At 41.0% G+C, this 27,426-nt stretch overlaps 1 protein-coding gene across 1 annotated transcript; it reads left to right on the plus strand.

Annotated features, from left to right (window-relative positions):
• Positions 1-357: 357 nt before the first annotated feature.
• Positions 358-26,923, plus strand: ZBTB10 (zinc finger and BTB domain containing 10). The gene is made up of 5 exons (XM_065668485.1): positions 358-1,472; positions 8,512-9,409; positions 22,138-22,311; positions 23,742-23,917; positions 25,662-26,923. The coding sequence occupies exons 1-5, from the start codon at positions 537-539 to the stop codon at positions 25,965-25,967; spliced, it is 2,490 nt and encodes an 829-aa protein (XP_065524557.1). The 5' UTR covers positions 358-536; the 3' UTR covers positions 25,968-26,923.
• Positions 26,924-27,426: the final 503 nt, after the last annotated feature.

Consider the following 27,426-nt stretch of genomic DNA (forward strand, 5'->3'; position numbering starts at 1 on the left):
GCTGCGCTTGCGCGGGGGCCAGGCGCGGGGGCTACGGCCCCGCCGCGGGGGGGCGGGGGTCGGCGCTCGCACCCCGCTCCCCCCCCTCCGCCGTGAGGGGGGCGGGGCGCGGCGGGGCGGGGCGCGCGGGGGGCGGAGGGGCGCGTGACGCGCCCCGCGTGTGGCTCCCGCCCCGCCGGCCCCCCGCCTGCCCGCCCCCCGCTCGCGCTCCCCCTCCCCTGCGGCGGCTCTCCCGGTGCATTGTGGGAGCAGCCCGTTGTTCATTTGCCATTCGACCCGATCCGGGGCCTGCAGGGACGGAAGCGCCGCCGAGCGGGATCCATTGTGGGCAGCCTGCGGCAGTGATCTAGGCCGGAGCCGGGGCGGGGGGGGGAGACGCGGCCGGACTCCTGTCTTTGTCGCGGCCGCCACCCCCGCCCTTCCCGCACGGCAGCCGGCGCCTCCCTCCCCCGTTCCCGCTGGCGGAGCCCTCGGCCGGGCGGGGAGCGGCGGGGCAGGGGCGCGAGGCGGCGGCGGGCGGGGGGCGCGCGCGCGCCATGTTCGCGGAGATGAACCGGCGGACGCTGGCGTTCCGCGGCGGAGGCCTCGTCACCGCGGCGGCGGCGGCGGCGGCTGCCGGCGGCGCGGCCGAGGCCTGGGACCGGCAGGACCCCGAGCCGCTAAACGGACGCGGGGCGGACGAGGAAGTGGAGCTGGAGGGGCTGGAGGCCGAGGAGCTGGAGGGCGCCGCCGACGAGAAGGAGCTGCTGCTGCCTCAGGACGCCGCGTTGCCCCCCGCCGCCGGCCCCACGTTCGCCGAGAGAAATCGCCGGACACTGGCGTTTCGGGGCGGCGGGGGGCTTCTCGCCGCCCCGTCTGGCGCTAACAATGGCTGCGAGGCCTCGGCCTGGCCGCGGAAGCACTTCAATGGGCGGGGGGCGGACGAGGAGATGGAGCTGGAGGGCGCGGAGGGCTTGGAGCCGGAGGGCCTGCTGGAGGGGAAGGAGCTGGTCCAGGACGGGGGCTCCCTGAGCGACAGCAGCGACGACGAGGAGGACGGCGAAGGGGGCAGCCTGGGCGACGGCAGCGGCGCCGAGGGCGGCAGCTGCAGCAGCAGCAGGCGGTCGGGCGGCGATGGAGGGGACGAGGCGGAGGGCAGCAGCGTGGGCGCAGGCGAGGGGGAGAGCATCAAGCACTTCCCGCTGGCCAGGCCCAAGTCCCTTCTGCAGAAGCTACACATCTCCTTCCAGGGCTCCTGGCTCAAGGAGTTCCCATGGCTCTACTACTGCCAGGAGACCGGCCTCATGTCCTGCGCCTGGTGCACGGCAGCCTTGGCCGCCACCGCGCCTCCCGAGCTCATCATAGCCGGGGGGCCCCTGCCTGGGGGACACGACGAGCTCTGCAAGGGCACCCGCAACTACAAGCGTACTCTGCTCCTGCGGCACCACCTCTCCGCTGAGCATCGCCTCAACGAGCCCGTCAACCCCGAGCAGGTAGGGTTCGGGCGGGTTAAGCTCGGGTGGGAGGCCGGGCTCCCCTTTCGCTTAGGTGGCTGGTTTTTTGTGCCCACGTGTGTTAACTTACTTAAATGGCTTCCTGCGTGTGGTGTTTCCCGGAGGGCTCGGCACGGTTCGCTGCTGTCCCCGGCGCGGGGCAGGAGTCGCCTCGGTTCGGGGTGACGCTCCCGTGGGGTTTGGGCGGTCACGGCGCTGTCAGCGTTGTCGTTTTGCGGCCCCGGAGCGTGAGCTATTGTTTATGGCTGTGCCTGGTTCATGTTAACTGTTCGAAGGGAGCGAGTGCTGTTTTCATTAGTTTATGTTTTGAAGATAAACCAGTAACATGGGAAAAAAAGTTGCGTGCGAATAGTGTCGCAGCACTGATTTAAAAACACTCGTTACAACTTCCTCCTGTGGTACCGGGGAGGAGGGGATAGTGTCCGGCTACCGACTGCGTGTGAAACTGGTACTTGCTGGCGTGAAGGTAGAATTACTTTGCTGTTCTTAATGGTGTGATCCCCGCACACTGATCGGATAACTCTGGGTAGTCAGCCTTCTGGGGCTTTTTTTTTTTTTATTCTCGACTGTATTGCTTTAGATTGAGTTACTGAGCAAGCAGTCTGCAATTGCTTGTTGTGTGTTAGAGATAAACATGTGGTTTCCTGAAAGCCATGTTAATATGCCAGCTCTCCTAAATGCTTTAGGACTAGTGAAGCTCTTCATGTTCCCCGCTAAACTTAAAATTGCTACGTTTCCTGGTTGCTCTTACGAATAAGGCAGGGTTAACTCCAGAACATACGTGGATGGAAAGCTCCTATAGAATACTTGAGCTGAATCGCTAGCCTTCTGCAGCCCTTCCTCCTAAGGAAGGGAAAGGCTGCACCGCAAAAGTTCCCTCGGATCGCCTAGCTGGCATTAAACTTTTCAGCTGGCACAAACCGATGTGCTTCAGGTTAGACTAATACGAGAGCTGTTTAGCTGATCTCGATTTGTTGGCTGGAATTAACCCCCGATTGCTCCGGTTTTCACTATTTAGAATTAAGTTGTAATTGAAACACTCACCTTGGTTGTACTGCTGTATCTGGAGTCCAAATTGTAGTGCAGTAGTTAAATGGAGCTTACTGCATGAGTGCTTTAAGGAGCTCGGGGTACCTTGGACAAGAGCTGCTATTCTAATGTTTAGTTAGGATATCAGGATGGCAGATAAAATGTTAAGTGGACATACGTTTTCTTAGAGCTAGTTGAAAAAGATAAGCAAGTTTTATGTGAAACTGCTGCAGGACTGCAAGGAAAGCGTTATGGAGCATAAATATCAGTTATCAAAAATGTTTTTGGATTTACAAATGAAACATTCATGTTCAGGATGAGTAATTACCTTTTTAGTAAGTGTATCTCTAAGGCAGCTTTTGTTACAGACACTTCGTGGCAGTAGGTCATTTTATCAGTTTCTTCCAATCTGGGATTTTTTTTTTTTAGCCAAACTTGCTTTAGATAACTTGTTTCTAATTCTGAAACTTTCATAATTAGTTGCTTTTGCCTCTTTGTATCTTTTGAAAATAAGATTTTTTAAAAAATGTTTTTGCAGTATATTCCTTACCACCTTGTTGCCTAGTTTTTAACTTGGAGTCATGAAGGTATGTCCTGTCTTAGTGTAGCCTTATGTGTTACTAGATGTGGCTACTTCATGCCACACTTCAGAAGTTTCTCTCACGTTAAGCTACAAATAAACAAAAAAATTTGAAACCTATTCCAAACAGTTTTTCCTACTGAACTTAGTAGCTTTTTCGTTGTGTTCCTATGCCTAGTCTGTTGTAACACTGCTAAATACTGGGAGGTCGGAAGGGGCACAAAGTATTATTGGCTTGTGTGCCACAGTAGCTTGAAAGTTCATGTAAGTATTTATTCAAAGATTAGCCTTTCATTGTCATGAGTATCTTTATAAACAATGAGCCTGTGCTTTTATACCACTGAGAGTTTAAGAAAAAGTATTTGTAGTAAGTGTAATAAATGAAACAGTAGGGCAGGTGAGATGCATCAGTGGTTCTTTTGTGCTGTATTAAAGATAAGCTTCTATGAGGTAGCTGTACAGAGACTGGTGTTTTCAAGTGGGAAAACTGCTGGATGCATCCCTGTGCAATTACATTTCAGTTGAAAACTCACAATGGAAAGAATTGCAGTTTTTTGAGAGTCAGTGTAGTTTTCTTTGTGATACAGTTTGAGGTTACACTTGCTTAATCAAAAATCTGATCAAGAATCTCTGTTTCTTTTGGCTTTTCTGTTTAATTTCCGTATCTTTTCACACTTTTAATAGCACTTCAATTTCTTGATACATGTGTTTAAATTAATACCAAAACAATAGACCCATTTTTCATTAATGCCATGATACCAGATACTTGGAACAAAAGTAGGTAATTTGTACCCTGACCGTATTTCCAACGTACATAATGAGGCAGAAAAGCCGTTTAGATTTAATGAAACTGGGGAGGGATCTTTCAGCCTTTGTGTTAGAGACAACACACATGTATTCTTGACTTGACAAGCTTCAACTGCAGGGCATGTTTAGCAGCTGCTAATAAACATATGGCATAATGCCACTGTTCGAGTGTGAAAAGGAAATTGTAGGTGTTGAGACAGTAAAACAGTAGGAATTTCTATAGGTCTGTTGGATATTACACTTATGAAAAAATGAGTGATGATTTTGGTTTATTTTTGGGATACATTTAATTTGGAATGCCAAAATACATCACAAGTGGTTGCAGCTGCTGTAATTCAAGGGTATTGAGCTGTCAGTTGGTGCCTCTTTCTAAGACAAAAATCTTGACTTATTTTTTCTATTCTAATTTTTAAAATAATGTCTCCATTTTAAAGCTTAGCAAATGATACAATCAGCTTGAAACTACCTTTAAAAAAAAAAAAAAAATAAATAGACTATTGTGTTGCAGAAATCTTAAATAGGCATTTACTGGGAAATCACTGGAAAAAAGTTTTAATTCTGTGATTAATTTAGATCCCCGGATGCAGATTTATTGGCTGATGTGGGTTGTTCCTTTCGAAGAAGTGTCTTAAAAAGGTTTTCTCTCTGGACCTAATTTGAAGCTGAGCTTTGGAAATACTGCCAGAAAAGCTTTCTCCAGCCTAGCAGGCATGTTGGTTTAAAGCAGAAGCTCTCCGAAAGGAGGAAGGCCTTTGATGTGTTATTTTTATCATGTGAACTGTAATTGTTTGGGTTTTGTGAGCTGTGATGAATAGAAGTCATGCTTCAGATGTAAGAGTTATGCTGTAGTATTCTAAGTTAAATCCTTGAATTACTCTTGGCAGAGCAAAGAAGTTGAGGAGTCAGGCCATCAGAGTAAGGACTGTCATTTACTGTTTGTTTTTTTATATAGTTTTTTTTTTTACCAGACCTGGAACTACTGGTTTGGATGTTAAGCACTTAATGGGACAGTTTGAAATCGCTTACATGCCTTAGCATTGCCCACAGAAATACGAAGCTATGTAAAACAGCAGAAGAGTTTGCAGCTGATAGGACCATACTTTGAAATAATTTTCCTCTGTAACAGCATGTGCTCCTGAAAGCTCACTTTTGTTAGAGGATCCATTTTTCAGGATAAGAATTCATTTGGGGGCATAGGGAACTGCTGTAGAGTAAGGTGTGGTAGTGGGGAAGGGATTACAAAAATGTGGCATAACTACTTTTCATTCCATCTGAGATGGAACCTATGGTTAGTTTGATTTTGCTTCTCTTTTTCTCTCTCCTTTCACCCCTCACTGTTCTTGCTCCTATGGACAGAGTATGCTGATGGCACAGGCAGAGAAGGAAAAGCAAGGTTCTAGTAGCAGAGGTTTGTCATCTGTTTCTGCTCCTATTAGCTTTTAGGCAAGTTTCATTAGTGAGTTGTGAAAGTAATTTAAGTGCATTCAGATGAGTCAAACTTAATTGAAAATGAGGACAACATTTTAGTTTCCTTGAGTGGTCTCTGTTCTATTAGATGGCTTCTTGATCTCCCCTACAGAGAGAGGTTTTTCAGCTTATAATGCTGTAGATTCTACAAAGCTGAAATACTCCTGATTTTTAGTCTAGATTTCTTAATATTTTTATTAAAGGATAAGTTAGTTTGGTGTCGAAAGAGGAATATTGGGTGATGCTAGTATTCAGTCTGTATTCTGAAAATACAGTCTAAGCGAATGTCATTAGTTACTGTTTTTCCTCATGAAAATCACAGCCCTTATGATGTGCCATGAGCACAGCAAAAGTAACAGAAGCTTGAAAATACACTTTTGATTTTCTGTAATTATTTTTTTGCACCTTACCTCCTATTGAACTGTACTGTACTTGTTCTGCACAAAGGGCCGATGCTTAAAACTCTCCAAGGGACATTGTTTATTTCATTTTTCTCATGGTAAATGTCAGTTCTACTTGTCAGGCTTGCTGTACAGAGGCTTGATAACAGTTTCATTTCATTTGAGGTGTGGCATTAGGGTTAGCCATTTCCATACCAGTGGGCAAACAGTTGTTTCCAGTATTACAGTTAGTTTTAATAATCTTTATGTACGTATTTCTGCGAAGCTGTAATATCAGTCTCTTTTCACCACCACACATCCCTATAGATTGGACAGTAGTTGAATTATGTCTCTTATTTTTCACTTGGTCTTCTAGTCTTCTCATAATGAAAACTTCAGCCTTGTGTTTCTGTGGCACTTCTGTGATCCCCAGCAGCTTTTTCCAGTATGGCTTGTTTTCTTCTTAGGAAAACAGCAACAAAACACCCCCATTATAAAGCTCTATTTCTCTTTCTGTCAGCTTGACTGGATACATACACATGCTCAGTTAAAATGTTACATATCTCACTCAAGTTTTCGATCAGACATTTGTAAAAAGAATATGGCTGCAGATTATTTTTAAATTTTATGTGGTGTTTAACATGTTCTCAGAGAATCAAATTGGCAGCTATCATAGCATCTACCTACCTCTTATTATATGAGATGTAAGTCACTGATGATTGACTTTGACTAGAGTGACAACACTTTAGCATACGGTAATTTTATCTTAATTGGATCCAAAGTCAGTGTAATTGGTGTTTTGAAACTACGCAATACTCTGTTGCTGGAGTGACAGGAAGCTAGTCCAGATCTGAAATCTGGTGAGAACTTGGAGTGATAGACATAGCTGTCACACATTTGGGATACACTCTGTTTCAGAACTCTGATCTGTTGGAGTACTTGGGTATGTCAGGAAGTCCACAGAAAAAAATTAGGCCAAGGTTGGACAAAGATCTGTTGCCTTTTTTTTTTGCAGAAACTAATTGCTTTTATTTCTACCTCGTCACTGGAGTGTTTTTCTGAGTGGGGTAGAGATTTAGATACAAGTTCAGTGTGACAGCAATCTGAAATTTCTCTGCAGGAGATGCTGAAATAGTACAGTGTCTGTTGTGGTTATTCTGGGCATTATTTGCTGCCTATAGATGTAAGTATCATTTTAGAAGATGTAGTTGCAGCTTCTGTTGTCATCCCAGGGATCCACATTGGAATTATAAATTGAGGTGAGTATTAATTTAATCCACTAATTCCTGTGTGATGGAAAAGTGAGTTTTTATTTTTTAACATAACTGGTTTCTGCCATAGTCCCAAATTAAGGGTAGTGCTTATCTGCAACATATGTTTTAGCTCCAGTATCGATGATGGGCTCATGACAGCATTAGCATTACCTTATTAAGGCTGATTTAAACTGAAATGTTGAGGCAGTTGAGTTTTAAGGATACCTCTAGCCCCCAGATCTGTGATTTCTTGTGTTTTAGTAAATGAGAGGTAAAAATAATGATGGATTCTGCAAAAGCTCATTTCTCATCTGAAACTGTGTGTGAGCCAGACAGTTCTGCCCGTATTTGCTAGGGAAGAAGAGAGAATCTTGGAGATCCAGCATAAAATAAAACACTCATCATTGCTGCTCTTGATGGCAGCATGTGTCAGTGAATGTAAGCATGGTGTCAAACCTGCCAGTCTGTGTTGTCTTCTTTCTCCTAGCTGTTCCTTTGTAGCAGCTCTGAATTATCATTGTCTAAGCATCAGCTTAAAATTTTCTAAGTGTTCTAAAATCCAGTTCAGATCTCTTGTTACTTATCAGCCTCTCACTGTCTGAACTAATCTTTCATAACAAGTAATTTCCTGGTGTTGGTTTGTCTGATACTGCTTTGAGCAAAATCTTCAAACCTCATTTGAGATCACATCTTAAAAAGGTTGTAGAGAGACAAATAAGTACATATTGTCTGTGTAAAAAGTATGTACTAGTTAAAGGTGTTGCTGCAAGAAAGTTTCAGTGTAATTTGATTCAGGAAAATCACAGTTAAGTAATGTAAGGGAAGCTTAAGTTTTGGTTGGTCACGGCAATATTCTGTCGCTTGTCATATAATATAGCTGTTTAATCCTAACCATGCCACAGTTAAAGAATAAATAGCTGATGTGTAGAACTGTATAAGAAATATATCTGCTATTATAATTGCTTCAGTGACATACAAAATACACAAGCCAGATTGCAAGATACAGACCTAACCTTTATGTATTCATCTTTCATCATGAGAAAATGTTGAATCGTTCATCAGGGTTCTACTTGCCTATTTAAGTGGAGATTTCTAGAGAAGAGCAGGGGGTTAGATATGTGAGAACCATCTATTTAAAACTTTAGAGACTCCTGGATCCTTAATATATGTGGGTTAAGAAAAGCAAGTACTTTACACTCAACTAAATCTTCTTACTTTTGGCTAAAATGTCATTTCCTTTGCCCTCAAGGAATTCTGCTACTTCCGGTTTTGTGTCAAATTTGGGGGCAGAGGGTGCAGAATGAGATCGTGATACTTAGTTTTCAGAAGTGCATTTTCTTTTTAATTATATATCCCTGCGTGCCTTTGTGACCAAGAACATAAATAACAAACTGTTAAGTAAAATTATCGTAAGTTATTTTCATATCCGTATTATAGTGTTGGAGGACTGGGGACAGCATTCATTAAGAGGTAATTATGGTTGTGGTTTTTTTTAATTGCAGGAGTCAGAGTTACCGGCAGAACTGAATAATGAAGGATACTGTGATTTTAACAGCAGGCCAAATGAGAACTCTTACTGCTATCAGCTCCTGCAAGAGCTCAACGAGCAGAGGAAGAAAGGCATTCTTTGTGATGTTAATATTGTGGTGAGTGGGAGGGTCTTCAGAGCTCACAAGAACATCCTGGTTGCAGGCAGCCGCTTCTTTAAGACTCTGTATTGCTTTACAAACAAAGAAAGCCGTAACCAAACCACTGTTACCTATTTAGACGTTGTTGCTGTTCAAGGTTTTTCTGTCATCTTGGACTTCTTATATTCTGGTAACCTCGTGCTTACGAGCCAAAACGCCATTGAAGTGATGTCAGTGGCCAGCTACCTTCAGATGACGGAGGTTGTCCAGTCCTGCCGCAACTTCATTAAAGATGCCTTAAACATAAGCATAAAATCCGAAGCTCCGGAGACTGTTGTAGTGGATTACAACAGAAGATCTGTTAGTAGGGATGGTTTGTCTCCAAGGGATCAGAAAGTTGCCAGCTTCTGGGCAACACGAAACCTTACCAACCTGGCAAGTAGCATAAAAACTGAGAATGATGGTTACTCGATTGATGAGGGCCAAATGGAAAGCTACCAAATGAATGACTGCAGTTGGGTCCAGGACAGCTCACCTGAAATGGCAGAGAATGAATCACAAGGTGAAGGAAAAGTTTTTGTATGGAATGACATGGGTGCACAGGGACAGTCGGTTCAAGAGCCTGGAAAAGCAAGAAGGAAAAACCAAACTGCAAAGAGATTTATTTATAATATACCACCTAATACTGAAGAGAACTCAGAAGATTGCTCAGTGTTGCAGCCGTCAGTCCCATATCCAGAAGAAGATTTGTCATTTATTAAAGAAGAAGCAGGTAAATATTGCTTAATGTCAATTGTGTCATTTGAATAAAGTACATGGCAATGTAACTTTTATAAGGGTGTGTTGGATAGGATCTTTTAGTAAAGGCAGCACACCAACCAAGTTACTGAAGTAGTAATCTGCTTTAAACCTGGTTCTGTGCCTTAGGGCACAGCCATGTATCTTTGGCTAGAGAAAGAAATGGCACTCCTGTGCCATGCAGTGTGTAACATGGTGTTTTCACGCTTGGGTTGGGGCTCGTTAGCAGCAGTAGAAAATAAAATTCTTACATTTACATTTAATCCATAGGCACTAGTAGGCACAAAATTGAGGAGTGAGAACTGGTGGCTGATGTTAGCTGGTTGCACAGGGAGAAAGGGCTGTTATAATTTCCTTTCCTGCATGAGCAAAAGGGACTTCTACTGCTATCAGTTTGTGCTGGAAAATAGCTACATTGGACAGGATTGTGTAACTTTCATGGCTTTTGAAAAATGTTACACTGCTAGAAATGTGTACAGGTTGGACCAGATAATCCTTGAGGTCCATTCTGACCTGGTATTCTGTGGTTCTGTGATCCTTCTGGTGATTTCCTTCATCTGAGTGTCACACACAAACAGAAGTCAAGTTTTTATTGCTGTTTATGGTAGGGTATGTGGGAAGATACAAAATAGAGCAATCCTGGCTAGTGTAATAGAAACTCTTAAACATGTGAAACTGATTGGAAAGAGATGCCACAATGATATATAGTAGAGGGAATATATCCTTATTGAACTTTTGTTTAGTCAAATGCAGAGAGTAAATTCACGGGATATTTTTTCCCTTAAAGATCTATGGTTAATCTAAATGCTAGAGTAAGATTAAATGTTTTCTAAAGAGATACAATTACACAAAGAATTATAAGCAGACTGTTCACAGTATAATTGGGATTTGGGCAATATAATTAAGTTAAGGTTTTTAATTTTTTGAGTTATTATACTGTATGAATAGTTGAAGTATCTATTTGGAGTGCTGCCATTTACCTATATCACTTTTAGATGAATTTTCGGTTTTGAAAATGTACTGCAGTTCAGGAGTCAACGGTGGATTTGAGACATAGGTGGAACCAAGTTCTTTACGTGTCTGTTGGAAAAGCTTTTTAAAACATATGCGTCCTTCAAACTTGAAGGCGCTGTAGATATCCTCTGCTTCTGAGGGTCAAGGGGTAGAATTGAGAGGGGAAATAACAAAAAAGCACTCGCACCTCTGGGTACAGAGTATTTCTGGATGTTTTTGTGTTTCAGTGACAAAACAGAGATTTGAAAGCAGCCTGAGTTCTGGGAGGGTTCAGGAACCTCTATTTATTTTGTTGGAAGGAAGGGTGGCCGTAGTTTCCTCCTGTACCCCCAGAATTTTTCAAAAACAAGGCTGAAATAAATGCTTTCAGTAATGGCAGGGGCAAGCCATTTCTCCTGGGGCCTTGCAGTGCCTCTGCCCATGGTAGTGCAGATGCCCATCCATGTGGCTGGCAGTACCCACGTGCAAGCCCGCAATAGCCAAAGAGCAGCTCAGTGGAGGGCATGCAATCGTTCAGCTCTGTGCTGTACCCTACAGTATATGTGCATGAGCACCACTGACTTGTGACAACATAGAGTAATGAAGACTGGGGCTATGGATGTATACATCTAATGTGTGAGCAGGAAAAGCCAGTACAAGATGCATCTGTATAGTTAGCAAGCAGTGTGGCACACCAGGGAGCAGCTCTGGAGAAGCAGCTGTGCTGAGGAGCTAGCATTCATTCTGTAATTGCTTCAGGGGTTTGCTTTTCTCTGGTCTTCATCTCTGAATGCAGTGGGTAGATCTACTTTAGCTTTGCAGTTCAGCTGGGGAGAGTGCACTTGCAGAGTGAGTTTCCTGATTTTTCTCATACCATCTAAGCTTTTCTTAAGGTTTCTTCTGGCCAAAATGAAAATATGAGCTGCCTTTCAGAAGCATGCTTGTTTCCTTTAGATGTTGAGTCCACGGCACCCACAGAACACATCTGCCCATGCTGCACTGTACTACTTGCTAATACAAACTCAGTTGCTGCGGCATTAAAAAGGGCAGCAGGAGGACTGGAGTAGGAGCTGAGGGCCTGTATATTAACTGCACAAATGTTAATTTCTGACACAATTTAGCATGTGTAGTTGTGGGGTAGATATTTAGCCTCTTTCTCTGTTGGAAACACCACAGAGAATATGTCTACTAAATGATGTCAGCAACAGAAATAAATACACGTTTGCATTCTGCATAATTTGAATATGTGCTGTAGAGCTTCCTTGAAGAAATAATAGATAATGCAGTTAAACAATTTTAGTCCTTGTTCAGTTCTTTTGGACAGAAGCACCAAGGTTTCCATTAAGTCACTGTGCTAAAAAAGTTAAATTAAAAATACATCCATGCAACATCTTAATAAAAAGAGCTGTATTAGAGGCCAGGAACACACTGAATTTGTGCTGTGTTGTCTGTCCAAAACCATTGAAAGTTCTGTGATTGCAGGGGAAGTTCGTTTTATTGTGTCAACTAATGATCTCTTTGATACTCTTAGAGCGCAACATAATTGGTCCCAAGTTAAAAATGATATCTTCTGTCAGTGTTAGAGCTATTTTTGGGAAGCCATATCTAGTATTTTTGTAAGACCTTTTATGAAGTTCTTATGTACATGCACATTGTTTAAGACGAGAAGAGGTATTGGAAGTAGGTCTTGGTATAGCTTGACTTTCACCCATAGTTTGTGCTTTAGCATTCAGTTTTCTTTCCCTTGTATTCTGGCAGATTTTTCTTTGCTCTGTGGATAGATTCTACTGTTAAACACTCTGCTTTCAATTGCTCCCTCTATGCCCAAGAAAATGTGGAAGAGGCAGGAGTAAAGAACCGTAAGAATGACAAGAATGAGTTGTAGAGTAACCTGCAGGTTATATGGTAACTTTTTAGTTGTGGATTAAATTTCTGGTGGAAATGAAAAGCTACCAAAAGTAATAGGAACTGGGAGTTAAAAATGCATTACAAAATCTCTTCTGGAAGAGATGAAAGACAATGGTGTGAGAAGGAAAAAAAAAGCATAGCAAATTCTTATGATGAAAGCTAAGGAGTGCCCTTTTTGGTTGCTAAAAGGGAAAGAATGAGCTGATTCTGTTATGCTTTGTCATGGGCTGATAGAGGAAACCAACACCAGCTGTGGTTATGATATGTCTTGTTAGATGTGAAGTGAGTTGCTGTGTCCTTGATTATGGTTTTGGGTTGTTTGGTGGTTTTGTGGGAAATAGCATAGGTATGGTAGTAGGGAAGCCTGTCTAAGGACACTCTTCTCACTGTGAAATTTAACTCCAGAAGTCCCTACCATGTATTCTGTAGTAAATGGACTTTCCAGTTGGGTACTGCTAGGTAAGTATTACATAATCAACAGTAACAGTGTTCTGAACTATCTGCTACTGCTCTTGTCCCAGTAAAACAAACATGTTTTACTGCTTCTTGCCAAATGTGCATTTTCCTACAGGTATCCATAAGGAAATGTCAGCTGCTCCTTCTCCTTACCTTGTGCTGCCCAGTGAGTTTATATGTAACACCTGCTCTGTAAAAGTAGCACTTTGGTGAGCTTGAGGAAACTCCATGAAGCTGACATGGATTTTAAATTGCATGTACTGTCTTACTTCAGTTACCTACTCTTACTGAAGCTTTCAAGCCTTTCTTCAGTTTTAGCTGTACTGATTACAATAGCCATGTTTCTTCACGCTGAATGTTACACTCTATCTTGCTATTTTCCCTAGCAGTTGATAATCTGCTAAAAAATATCTTTATTGTTTCGAGCTGTGGTACATCCTCCAATTGACCATTTACCATGGTGAAAATAACAATCAGCATCTCATGACTTCCAGTTCAGTGATTCTAATTCATCACATTCTTAATGTCCGTTCGGAGTTGGTTTTTTATAAATGTCTGTCACATCTTGAATTTGTCTTTCATTTGGGTCTGGTTTTTGGAGTGCAAGTGTCCTATCCCTAGGCTTCAGAACACAGTTAAGAAGTGTTGCTTATGCTTCCTGGAGCTGACAAAGGAGACTTGTATGTAATATCCCAACATCTTTACAAAGCTACCACTAGATTACTTGTTACCATGATTTTCAGGCTAGGTAATCCTGTATCATATACTGGGGGAGGTGGGTGGAGAGTGTGTGTGGGGGGTGGTGTTGAGGAGAAGGATACCAAGGGCAGGATGAAAATAGCCCTTTTGTGGAACAATTGGATTCCTGAATGAGTTTGTGAGCGTTCTTAAAGTTTTTTAATTCAGCTTGTTATAGAAGCAGCTACTTTTCAGAAGGATACAAGCATTAGCTAAACCTGCTTACAAATAATGTCATGACCAAAACTGTGACCAGAACTACATGAGGGAGCAGCATAACACATACAGGCAAGCAAGGTAGATGGGCTGGGGAAGGTTATAAGGTGTCCACAGGCCTTTCCTACCTGACAAACCTCTTCTTGTCTCTGTGCTGGTGAAGTACAGGGAATACATTCGATTTGTCAGTCTGAAGTGCTGATTTGATTTTTCTGCTAACTCATTTATGAGATGGTGATGATGACAGCAACTCCATTAAAAAAAAAAAAAAAGAAAAAGGCTTGTGTATCTTGGTTAATTTGGGGGCATAACTCCAGTCACAGAAGTTAGCTGTGCTGTTTCTTCAGCTAGCTTCCCTTCTGCATCTTAGAGATGTAGCTCAGTAAGTCAAATCTAATTAATTTTATTGCACATTGAGCAGTGAGATATTTCAAATCCTTTTGGATTGTAGCTGATTTTCAGAGTAGTATGGAGCTTTTTTTAAAAAACTATTGTGAAAATTAGAATGCAACTTCCTTTAAAAGCTTTTTTCCAGATAGTAATTACCCTAGAAAATAGTGTATTTATCCACAGCCTCTTTAATCTCCTATGTGCTTGTCTTCACATATCTGTCCATTCCCATATGATATTTATGAAGCTAAATGTCCACTAAAGCGTATTTTTAAAATACACTTTATGCTTCAGTGATACAGTACAGGAAACCAATGTTAGGTATCTTACTTAACCTGTAGGTTTTCTGCATTGGAGACCAATTCAGTTACACTACCATAACTCTTCTGAGAGCAGTCCTAAGCTAGAGTCATGTTGTCATGAAAGAGTAATACAAGTATAAATTCATCAATTCAGTTACTCTGGGCTTGTAAGGCTTAGTGTGTTTTGAAGTTTTGGGTTGGTTGTTTTTTTTTTTTTTTGCCTCTTCTAAATTTGAGAGAAGGGTTAGGTCATCCTCAGTGTAGGTAGCCGAGTAGAATAGGTTTTAAGTGGCATGTAACTTGACTAGAAGACTTCTCTTCAGCTTCTCTTTTTCCGGTTCTCTTCCCTTGCCGAGTTGTTTCGCTCACTGCCCAACCATTTATTCTCTGTGCACGTTCTGGAATTATTGTGTGCATAACTTGTAGTTATTTTGGGGGTGGAGGAGAGAGGTAGGCAGCATTTCTTACTTGTGCCAGTTTCTGACAGGTATCAGTAAATGTATCCAACCAGAAAGTAGAAAGTTTATGTGAAATGTTAAAATACTATAGCATAGCAAACTTACATTTGTGTGTTTATCCTAAAGCTCGCTGTAGTGCTTGTGGTACATCTGTGCTGGTAGTACAGCTTTAGCAGTCGGTTTCACTTAAACCATACTAGTCTTCATTGCTGCAGCTTTTTAAGTTGGAAGCTTTATTCTGTCATACCGGGAAGAGCGGGGAAGGGATGTAGCAAGATCAGAGTTGCCATTTTTACTGTAAAAATGTAGCCACAATTGCTGAACTTCGGTCACTTCTGGTAGTACCACTCACTGCTGGGGGGGGTGGGGTGGGGTGAGGATAGGGTGGTATTGAGGGGATGTGATCTTTAAAGCTGAAAAATCCCCCAACAACCCAGCCCTTTGTTAAGCAGTAGTTGTCTTCTGTGGTCAAGTGGTACATGCAAAGTATGAGCTAACATAAAAAAGGCCAATCTCTTATACGCTTGCTTGTGACTTGAATTGATCCCCTTTCTTCAGGATGTAATGTTGCATGTTACTTTGTGAGGAGAGCATGGTACCAGGCTGAATGGCTTATTTTCTCAGGTACTCCCACATTTTATTATGCAGAGTTCTTGAAGGAAGTATTTGTGATTGTTCTTAGTTTGGTTGGGCTTTTTTGGGTTCATTGGTTTGTTTTTGGAAGGTTTGGGTTTTCTTCTTGGTGTTTTTACAGACTTGTGCCTCTGTCTTGTACCTGACTTTTCTTCAAAGTCCAGTGTAAAGACAGAATTCACTGGTATTCCTGGACACAGTTAGGCTTTGCAAACCAAGTCTGGAATAAATGCTGCTGAGATACCAGTTCAACACAGGGGGTTTGGTCAGTTACAATACTGCTTCTAAGACTGTGATTAAAGAAATTAAGATGATGATCTACTTATCATATCCTTTCACTGTTTTAGCATAAAAAGTTGTTTGGATTGAAATGGTCTCTATACAGCAGTAATATCTGTTCTTATGTACTTACATAAGAACAAGTACAGATGAAAACCTGTACCTGTTCTCAGTGTACTTGTCAACTACAGTGACATCAGTGGTCTTCATTTGTGATGCTTTTCCATTTCTTGTCATTCAGGCTGACATTTAACTCTTCAGGAAAATGTGTTTGTAAGCTACAACAGGTAGCTGATAGAATAGTAGCAGTAGCAGTTCTCTAATGGTGATGCAGAAAGGAAGTAATGGCTTTACTGTGTAGAAACCCCTTATATTAGGGCTAAGATGAAAATAAACTGAATTTTCCCATTTTCTTAATGGGATGCTTTTTTACCCCCTCATTAGGAAGAAGCTTTGAGGACAAATCAAACATATTTCCTTGGATTTGTTCTGCAGTCACTCTTCCAAAGAATTAGCAAGGAAATAGAAGCAGAACATGATGCAAAACATTTTAGTTATCAGAGTATCTAGAGTGGTTGGTGGTTTTTACTGTATTGAAAGATCTTAATTCTAAATGCCAGTCAGTTTCTAGGAGTTTCATGCAGCTTTTCAGGTGTGTTACCTCCTTGAAAGTCCTACTTACATTAACACTTAACTTGAGGTACGTCCTTAAATTGACTTGTTGGCAGTGTTCATGATCTAGCCCTTGAGCTGACAACTTAGTCCTGAAGTTTATTGGTGAATTTATTTTCTTGACAGTGAAGTCAAAAGGGCTCTTTTCCTGAAAATAACTAGCAGAGTCTCATATTGTTTAGTATCTTCATCAGTGATGGGGATAGTAGTACAGAAGATGCTGTCTGCAAGTTTTGCAGATGACATCAAATTGGTGAGAAACGTTGATATGCTGGAGGGCAGGGCTGGGTGGCTGTTCAGATGGACTTCAACAATCTGCAGGAATCGGTGAACAGGAGCCCCCAGGATGCTGTGCGAAGATGAATGTGCAGTCCTGCATCTGGAAGTAACAGCCTAGTGCATCACTACAAGCTGAATGCTATGTACTAACTGTCAAAAAGAATGACAGGGTATTTGTGGACAGCAAGCTGAACATGAGTCAGTACTGCATCCTAGGAGCAATGAAGGCCAGCCTCATGGTGGTGGTATTAGCAAGAACATAGCCCACAGGCTGGGGGAATACTCCTGTACTCAGGACTGGCAAGAGCACATTTGAAATTCTGTGCCCAGGTTAGGGCAGCCCAGAGCATGCTGGGAAGCTGAAGGGATCCCACTGAAGGGGCACTAATGTGGTTAGGGGGGTGGAGAACATCAGGAACTAGATCTGTTTAGTATGAAGGAGGTTGAGACATCTACCTGCTATCTTCTACCACCTTAAGGGGATTAAAGAGAGAATGAACCTAGCTGCCTTTCAGGATTGCACAGGGAAAGGGCAAGAGTCAGTTGTTACAGGTTGACGCTAAGGAAATTTCAGTTGTATATTAAGAAAACTGTTGGCCATGAGAACAGTTGTGTTGGAGCAGATTGTGTAGAGGGTTTATGGAATCTCCTGTCCTTGTGGATTTTTAGAGCTTGGCAAGGTCCAAGGCAAGATACAGTCCAGCCTGGAAGTTAGCCCTGCTGTGAACAGGAGATTGAAACTTGGTGACCTTCAGAGGTCCCTTTGGACTTAAGTTTTTGTTTGTTTGAGTCTGTGATAGTCCCTGGAGATCAATAATACCCCCACAAATAAATGGCCTGGATGAGGAAAACTCTTACTATCTTGTGTTTCAATGATTTAGGCTTTGTGGGGAAGAGAGCAACAAAATAGTTTTCTAATGTGAATGGCACCCCTTTCTTAGGAAGGAGTTTTTCCGGGAATAAATGATAACTAAGTGGATGGTATATTTGGCATCAGTTTGGTCATCTGGCAGGGTTCAGTAGTGATAGATCTGCCTCCATAGTCAAGGCAATAAAACTTTTTTTGTTTGTTTTCATGAATGAGAAATAGTAAAGATAAAGAGCACTTTGGATTAGTACATAAGATTGCTTTGGCAGAATGTCTTAAATTTGTCTGAGCCTTCTGTTGCAAGAGGCAGTTGAGAAGTAATACACTTTGACCCCTTTTCAGAAGCAAGGTTAAAGCTGTGAGTAGTACTCTGGAAACAAATAGAGTACAATATATTTTCTTTCCCGCACCTCCCCAGTATGTCTGTCTGTGCAGTGCTGTTTTTTTATGTCATGCTACTTAACACAAGCAACAAATCCAGCTCTGTAATAGCAATCCAGATTGTATCAGTAGATTACCACTGCTCTCTTCACAATCCTTGGAAGCTATGGCCTAATCACTTATCCTGTCTGTTTTCTGCCTGTCCTTTAACTGATGTGGATGAGCAGTCAGTGCCAGAAAACCTGGTGGGAAATAGTAGTATCCTCTTATTTTCTGTTGGTGGTGGTTTTAGTGTTAAGGTCTATAAAGAAAGCAAAGGTTAAGTTCTTCAGGCAACTGTAACCAGTGTGAATTTTTGTATCTTGTCTTGGTGCGCCCTACCTCTATGTCCCTTTCCGTAATGACCTGTGCAATGGGTTCTGTCATTGATCTTCTTGTCAATCTCCTGGATCATTCCCTATTCAGTAATGTCTCCTTTTCTTCCCCAAATATCTGTATATTTCTGGTTACAGAAAGACAAGAAAATCCGTCAAGCTAAAGATGCTTCTGCTTAAATGTGTTCTTTCTGGTGGTACTCCCCTACTTGCCTTCAAAACTGAAAATCCATACGTCCCAGTTCTGGTTATCCTTTTTCCTGAGAACAAGCGCGGTAGAACATAAAATCCTTCCATAAAAGTTTTGTTAGTTATGTGAAAGCCTACACAACCACCTCATTGTATGTCAGACTGTCTCCATCTCTTCTCAAATGGACATCTTGAGAATTTTAGTGCTGATAGTTAATCAGCTTATTTGTATCCTGGTTTGATGTTATTATTTTGGGTTTGTTATGGGGTTTTTGGTTGGTTGATTTGTGGTGGGGGGAGGTGCTTAGTTTTTTGGTGGGTTTTCTTTTTCTTTTTTTTTAAGATCGGGCTACTGTAAAAACTGTAAAAAGTTGTCCTTTGATCAGAGAAAAATTGCATTCAGATGACCTGGTCTGAGGATACCGAACATCAGTGCTCCCAAGTACCCTCTGTTATTTTTTGGTTTCATTTTGGTTTTGTTGGAGAATTTTTTTTTTTTTTTTTTTTTAGTTTAAGATCTTTCCCATTGCTGTCTGTATTTTCCCCTTTGCCCCCCACCCTCAGTCTACCAGTACAATCGCATACGTAGTTGTTTTCAATCTCCTATCAAAATCATCTGACAGGAACAGTTTTGCAAGTAGATTTCAGGGGGCAGCAGCTTGAGTGGGAGGAGGAATGGGAGCAGATGTTACAAGCAGAGGGGTCCATAACATCTTATGGTTGGCTCAGCTGCAGCCAGAAGCTTGTCTCACTATGGGTTCTGTGTCCACTTGGGAGAAACTAGCAGGGGCTGGGTATTGCACTTCCAGTTCCCAGTCTATAGGAAAATCATGTCTTTCCTATATGGATGAGCAATTAGCCCTTTAAAAAATGCCTTTTTTTCATGTTGTTTTGGACACATTGTATGTGTACTTAATCTAGGAAGCAGGTTTTCTAGGTCAACAAATCATTCTAAGAATAAGCATTAGGTTTAGTTATCATCTACTTAGTCCTGTATTGTGCAGAGACTGAAGTGTCTGTAGCAACCTCTTATCTTTTGTGGTATCAGTGCCGAAGTTCTTTCATGTTATAGCAGGTTTTCTTTTAAAATTGGAGGTAGATTTAGAAGCTGTTATCTACACTACAGCTCTTAATTGTTTGGCTCTATGCTGAGTCTTACATTAAGATCTAGACCTGTGCAAGGATTTGAGCTCCTAACTTCCCTCAGACTTCAGTACCAGCTGTGAGTATGAATGTTCCTAATGAAATTCAATTTGTGTTCTGTTAGATCCAGAACTGTCAAAGTGACAGTGTGACAAATGTGCTCAGCTTGGTACAACTGTTACTTATGGTCAGTCTTTGTATGCTTAATTTGAAGGAATCTATGTGATATTTGCTACACACAGCATATACATGACATCTGTTTATCATATAGATAATTCTTTCCATAAAAGAGGTGTGTGATTAAAATATTTTGATCATTCATCTTCCACTGGTCAGCTAAAGATGGAACAGTTTTGTTAGAGGGAAAGACCCTATAAGGAGAATGTCTAATATTTAAAACAGATTATAGAATGTTTTTGCTTTGTTTTGCTTGGCTTTGTTTTTTCCTTCTAATTCCTGAAGCCTGCTTTAATTTGGAGGCTTTTAGCCTTGAAGTCATCTTTCTCTTGCCCAGACTGTACATCACTGCTTTCTCACTAATCCTTTCTTGTGTATTGCAGAAGGAAGTTTGACTGCTCACCTCAAAGGAATGTGTAGTTGGCATGTCTATAGGGTATCTGTGCTCTATTCCTTGAGCTGCTCTGGGATGTCTTTGCTGGAATCCATAGCTCCAAGTTAGTGTAAGGAGTTCTTGCCTCTTTTGGACATAACAGCTATTACAGTCAATAATAAAATAAAAAAATAAAAAAAACTTCCTCACTACTGTGTTTCTTAAAGGAGGGGGAGATTTATTCTGTTCTCCTTGCCTTTCTTCCTTTCTATACTAAAATAGCTAGGTGCGTGAGCTAAAACGGTGGGATTTCTCTTCCTTCGTCCACTCCAGCTCTGCTTTTTAAAAGCTCCAGTGGAATACTTATTTTGGAAGTCATGATACAGCTTTGATTATAGTTTGCCATTGTCTAACGTATAGGATAGGAGTATAAACTTCCTATTTGTTAACTGGTATCCTTTTGAACTGCCATCTTATATTGCAAATGAACCCACTGCTGCCAAATGTAATGCTGCCTGAGCAGTAAATGAAACTACTGGGTATGTCTAATGCTGTGAGGATTTGTAACCTGTACTTTTTTCCAAGAAAACTGTAAGTTGGGAGGGAGTGTTTCAGTATGCAGTTTAGCATGAGCTGCATGTAGTTTACATTAAGAGAATTTCCTTTCCCAGGAAAATCCTTGAGCAGTATAGGGACAAAGGATAAAGTCTTAGGAATATTAAAATGTACAGTCTCAGACTTTAAAGTAAAAATGCATCTATTTGCTATGAAGCCCTTCTCAAGACTTCTCACAAGGGTGATATTTGGGAACTCAGTGTGAGGACCTGAGCACCATGCAGACAAATGAAAAGGAATCTGCCAGTTTCCACTGCAGTCTGTTTATTTAACAACCGTGTGCCTGTGAGGAAAGTAATGGATTTATGAGTTCATGTTTTCCAACAAACTGCTGTCTGGGGGAGGGGGGAAGAACAATTTGCGCTCTTGCCAGAAGAGTCTTTGCCCCTCCAATACAGTTTTGTCAAATGCCTAGTGTAGCTTTCTTATGTACTATTTATAGTTCTCTGTGATGTGTAGTAATGATTCCATGTTCACACATGCAATTCCTCCTCGTTACGAAAGTATAGGATTAAACAAGCAAGGATCTCTTTAAGGCATTGTTCACTTCTGAATTATTTTGTTCTTTTAAAGTGGGAGAAAAACCTACGAAGACCATGCACACTGCATGAAGAGCTTGTCTAAAGACCAAATGTAAATATGCAAACTAGTCTTTTAAGCTGGTATATTATGAGTAATTGTGGTCTCTTGAATTGATGTGGTTACAGAGTAATGGAGATGATTACTCAAAAAAGGGTTTAGACATAGCTGTAGGATACTTCATACAAATAAAGGTACTTTTAAGCACTTAATATACCACTGAGGTATTTTAAGGCAATAAAGAAAATTACACCTCCATTTGAAAATATTTACTTTTGTATCAGCTAGACTGCCTGTGGTAGACCAGATGAAGTCACTGCGCAAAGTAGTTGTAAAGAGCATTCAATGGAAAACTTTTTATCCCTGTCTTGATGATAGTGAAGGAATAAATATCCTTACCATAGAAGTTCCTGTAGTATGGGAAAAGGCTTTGAATTTTTTTCAGGATGGGGAGAAAAAATGGTGCTGTTCAGAGTAGTTCAAAGGTCTCATTTAATTGCAATTAGGGATGCAGTTATTTCTTCATTTCAGTATTGAAGATTGTGTGCAAAAAAAGATTATAATTACTATTTTTAGCTTTGGAACTTTTTTTGTCACAGTTTAAAAAGTATATGTATTTCACTAAACAACATGACTGGTTAGAACCTGGGAAGCTAAAGTAAGACTGTGTCTGTAATAGGTACTTCAAGTGACTTCAAGTATGGACTGATGCCGGGTACTTCAAGTGACTTCAAGTACGGACTGCTGCCAGGTACTTCAAGTGACTTCAAGTACGGACTGTTGCCGGGTACTTCAAGTGACTTCAAGTATGGACTGCTGCCAGAATCTTGGCCAAAAGAAGCTTGGGAAAATGGCAAGTATATCTGATGGACAGGAGGTGGTTTTTTTGCCTCTAGGGGTTCTTTATCTTCTGTGTCATTGCTGGTAATGTTTGATTAATTTGATTAGAGATTTATAAGATCAAGTGCTTGTATCATTATCTTCCACTTCATTTGCCTTTCTGGGTAATGTAAATAGGAATACTTCCTTGGAGGGAGAAGAATTCAGGTGTATGGAGAAGTAAAAACAGAACATAGGTTTAGATCAGCTTTTGTGCCTGAATAGGAAGATACGTGAGGTCTTTAATGATCTGATGGCTTCCCCCCTTCCTTCTCCTTAGTAAGCTAGCTATAGATAAATGGGCTTTGAAATTGAATGCTTTGAAGCTACAAAGTTAAATATAATTTTAAAGGTAGATCTCTGAGCATATTTCCTGCTATTAAGAATACTTCATTGCAATAAAGCTTTTGAATTCAGTGCAGCCATAACTAAAGCCCTCTTCAGTGAAACTTAGTTGCATCTTCTACTCTTTCACCATTTGTGTGCTTCATGAATAGTTCAAGCAAGCAGTTATGTGGAATTAGTTTTCTGTCTAAAAACATACCAGAACCACAATCAGATCTAAAATAATTATTGCTAGATCCTTAAATTACATAATCTTCAGTGAAAAGAGGATCTTAGGGACTGGGTAATAGTAATGCCTACATCTTCTCAGTAACTTTGAGCTGTTACTGGGATGCAGTTTATGGTTTATTGTAAATATTTTTTTATAGAGGAAGAAATTGGGTTAAAAGAAGGTGAAAATCAGTAGCAGGCGAAGGATTAGACCTTGGGTTTCAGGAGGTCTGCTTGGTCTTAAACCATGAAATTTCCATATATCTTACAGTCCTGATGTCAGCCTGTCTGTCATATCCCTGCTGATATGCATAAGAGTGCAGTTTACCTTGATAAACTGACAATTCTTCATGGAAACACATAACATTATGTTGTCATGCAAATAGCATGAGTGCTCTGATACACCAAAGCAAACTTTTTAATGTTAGCACAACTTAACTTCCATGTTATGATGGGTTTTGAAACTGGGAGGCAGTATCTTGGGTATAGGCATTCTAATCCAGAATACAGTGTTTTCTGGTATAAGTGACTTCTAGAAAAGAGAATACTGTTAACTTGTAGATAACTTACATAAGACTTATTTTCAAAGAATTGATCTGTACTTGTGTAGTAAAAAATCCCTGGTTACAAGTAGGTATTTTTCTAGCAAGATCATACATGCAGGACCTACCAGTATTTGTGGTTTCTGGAGGTGGACATTTGCTGTGATTTGGCTGATGCAAAGTCATGTGGGTGCTTTATTGTTTTGGCACCTGTTTAGTTTTGTGCACCAGACAGTACATACTGAATTTATTTATTTTACTTTTTTTGTTTCTTCATCTTTTCTCCTGATGGCTTATTATCTTGTAGGCGATTCCTCTGCTTTAATCATGAACAAGCTGAAGTGTCCACATTGTAATTATGTAGCCAAATACAGAAGAACACTAAAGAGACACTTGCTCATTCACACAGGCGTGAGATCTTTCAGTTGTGACATCTGTGGGAAGCTGTTCACTCGAAGAGAGCACGTAAAGAGACATTCCTTGGTAGGTAACCTCAAGTGTGTGTATGTATGTGTGCACGTGTACAAGTGGGTTTTGCATTTGTTACAAATGTTTTGGAAGTTGGAAGAAACACTGTTCTCTGATCTGCCATAATGTCAGTTGTTTTGTCTTAATCTAAAATGGGCGAAGATAAGCATCTATTTATGTTAACTACACCTCTAGTATTCTATCTCAGTGGAAAATGCAGCATCAATTAAGACAGTTTGAAGTCTGATAAAGATGTGATAAAGAGATGCATTATATCTAAGTATTCTATGGGTAACAAAAGGGAGTCTCAGCTTAATGTTACTGCAGTAGAATAGCACATCTTGTTCTATAATGCTGCATCACCATTTTCTGTGAGGACACTCTTGTTAATCAGCAATTGCAGCATCTTGGTGAAGTTCTGAAATACTATTTCACTGCTGGGCAAAGCTATAGTATAGTGTCTGCTTTAAGGTTTAGGAAAGAACAAAAAATGCAGAAAGTGAATGTCCTCCTGACTTGTGTTCTGCCAATATCATAATCAGCAGTTGAGCTTACACTGGGGAGGGTAGATAATTATCACCTTATTGGTGGTGCAGCAGCTACTTTACTTCTTCCTTTGTGGCTCACCACAGATAATGGCAACAGTGGATAGTAGTCAGTCTACTAGGTGGTGTAGAGTGGGACTTCAGGTTTCTGTCCTGTACTTTATGACCAGGTCTTGTAGCTAAAGACTTTTTCTCTCCAGGAAAGGAGATGGAGTCGTACAGGGTGAAAGTAGCTATAGAGTAAGTTCTATACAGCTCTGTGCTTTCACTGAAGTGTACTCTCCCTGATGGAGCTGGAACACCTTCCTCCTCACCCACCTCCAAGAAATACATTAAACATTCTGCTTCATGTGAAACATTATCATAAAAAGTCTAGAGGCTGACGAAAAACCGTTGTATCATCTGTACAGATTACACAGTGGGACTAAAGTAACTATTTGTATCTTGACCTTGGGATTTGGGGTTTGGTGGTTTTTTTTTTTCCTCATCTGGGTGGGAATTTCTGTTTTATCTAAAATGGCAGCTTTTTCAGTGTGGTCTCAAATAAGATGCTTGAGCACATAGTTGTAGTCTGTTGTGAGGACACCAGACAGAAGTTTTCTACTCAATTTTTTTTTTCCAAGATAACTACTGTCCATGAATTGTACAAGTAACGTATACCCAAGTTTGATTAAAATTCAAGTTTAGTCAAGTTGGTCAACGGCAGCCTTCTAATTTTACACACAATCTCAATACAGGACATGAAATTCCCCAGAGGAACCTGGATGATGTTAGGCCTTCATATGTTGGGAGGGGAGGCTTTTTCAGCTGTTTGAATTCACGCACAATTTAACTCCTACTTGTTCTTGAAGTTTCTAGGACTTGAAATTGTAAAGGCAATTTTCTAGATGAGAGATGACCCCGTGCACAACACAAGTGCTGGCTTTGAGTGTTGTTCTGTACACTGAATAGTCATTAAATGAGCACTCAGTTGCTTATGAACCAGGCAGTTAAGCTTCTTTCTGAACAGTAAGCAGTTAGCTTGGTTGTGGGCAATAGATTATGGAGTCAAAAAGGATTTCTAGTAGTACTTCTCTTTCTCTGAACAGTGCTGGGTATCTTTTGGGAGAGTTAAAAAAATTAATTTTTTTAATTAGCAATTATTGTTTTCTAGTCCTGTATACCAGTGCATCCCAATATGCATATTTTCAGCTGTTAATATTTCTCTTCTGTAGGTGCATAAAAAGGATAAAAAGTATAAATGTATGGTGTGTAAGAAGATTTTCATGCTGGCAGCCAGTGTTGGAATAAGACATGGATCACGACGTTATGGCGTTTGTGTAGACTGTGCAGATAAATCTCAACCTGGAGGGCAGGAGGGAGCAGACCAGGTGCAGGACACAGATTTCCCTAGGGATGAAGAATATGAAGAAAATGAAGTAGGAGAAGGTGATGAGGAGCTTGGTGATGATGTAGAAGAACAGAATGACCAGTCTCGATGGGATGAATCTGCAGAAGTTTGTATGCCTTTAGATGACTGACAGAGCATATGACTTCAGGGTGCCACAGATGGACACTGTATGGATTGACTATTTGAATTTTTTGGACTGAAGGCTTGCGAAATATGGTACAGGCTGGATGGTAGTTATGTTGCTGTGAAATGTAGGGTCAAAGCCTTATAGCAAAAACGGATTATTAATTTTTTATGATATTTGCACAGGACTGTACAGCATACAACCATTTGGTTGAATTATACAGAGTCCTCACATCTACAGTCAGTTATCAAAAGAAAAATGTATTTTTTATTATTTATAGGATATAGCTACTTGGGTCCTATTCAGACATAGTAGTAACTGTACGTATGTTACACATTCATGTATCTGTTAACATGAATGAAGAAAATTGCAACTTGGTATGGAAATACAAAGACAGATTTCCCAAATCTACTCCTACTTTGTCAGTGAGCCAGAGAATCTAATTTGGGCTAGTGGCTCTTGTTTCCACAAGCATGTCTTTGCCATACAAAACTTACCTCTCCCATATGCTGGTAGATGAAAGCCAATCATTTAAATATGCAGCACAGATAATGCCACCACCGTATTGAAATTGGGTTTTGAAACTTGTGGCTCTATGTTGGCAGGTGGTATAGGTGATAAGCACTGGAAAAGTTAATAATGGCATTAATTTAGCATCTGTTTCTTCACAGTTTTGAGTTTTCAAGAAGGTTGTTACTGATGTGTCCGTTCCAAAATGGTTTGGCAGAAGAAATGACCAATAATGGAAATAACAAACTGGTCACAGCATGGGTAGCTCTTCTGCCGGTTAGTCAAAAGAGATAGTCATGCTAAAAGGTATCTGATGTAATAATGTTTCCTTCTTCCTCTAAGGCCCCCCTTCTCTCAGACTTTTTGACTTCCCTGGTGTATACCTCAGTCCCATAGAATAAAAATACAAGAAATGGAGAAAGTGTCATATTAAACAGCTTTTTGGTTGATAACTTCTTACTTGTCCGGTTTTTGGCTAGTTTGTGATGTGAATTGGACACTAGGCTATTGTGCCCGTTGTTCGTCATGAAAATGAACACACTTTTTTATTCTTTTGTACTTAATGGGGTTGTTGCTAGTGTTTAATGTAAACCAGTTACACTTAACTTGTCAATTTAATTTGCTGCGATTATTTTTTTTTTTTTTTGTTAAGAAAAAATGGAGAGTCCAAAGCAAAATGATGCTCTTTGAGTTTCTACCTTTCAGGATGACCTCTCCCTCCATTCTTTATTTCAGATTTTCTCAGAGGCATTGAAACTTGAATTTCTGTTGCCATGTGGATTTTATTTCCACCCCGCCCCCCCCCCCCCCCCAGCTTCTAATATTGCACCAATGATTTTAGCCTCTTTCAAAGGGAGGGGAGGGCATTTCACTGTCATCTTCAACTCCTCTGTGTTGTCTAGTCTAAGGCAAATGAAATCAGGCTATCATTGGAACAATGCATCTGATTTACTAT

The sequence above is a fragment of the Lathamus discolor genome, chromosome 2 (assembly GCF_037157495.1).
Source record: "Lathamus discolor isolate bLatDis1 chromosome 2, bLatDis1.hap1, whole genome shotgun sequence".
Lineage (NCBI taxonomy): Eukaryota > Metazoa > Chordata > Aves > Psittaciformes > Psittacidae > Lathamus > Lathamus discolor.

Excerpts from the sequence above, each read along its gene's own strand:
- ZBTB10 (XM_065668485.1), top strand. The coding sequence starts at position 537 with ATGTTCGCGGAGATGAACCGGCGGACGCTGGCGTTCCGCGGCGGAGGC. Across the intron at positions 9,410-22,137 it reads ATTTATTAAAGAAGAAGCAG|GTACTTCAAGTGACTTCAAG; the intron begins GTAAATATTGCT and ends TGTCTGTAATAG. Across the intron at positions 22,312-23,741 it reads AAAAGAAGCTTGGGAAAATG|GCGATTCCTCTGCTTTAATC; the intron begins GCAAGTATATCT and ends ATTATCTTGTAG.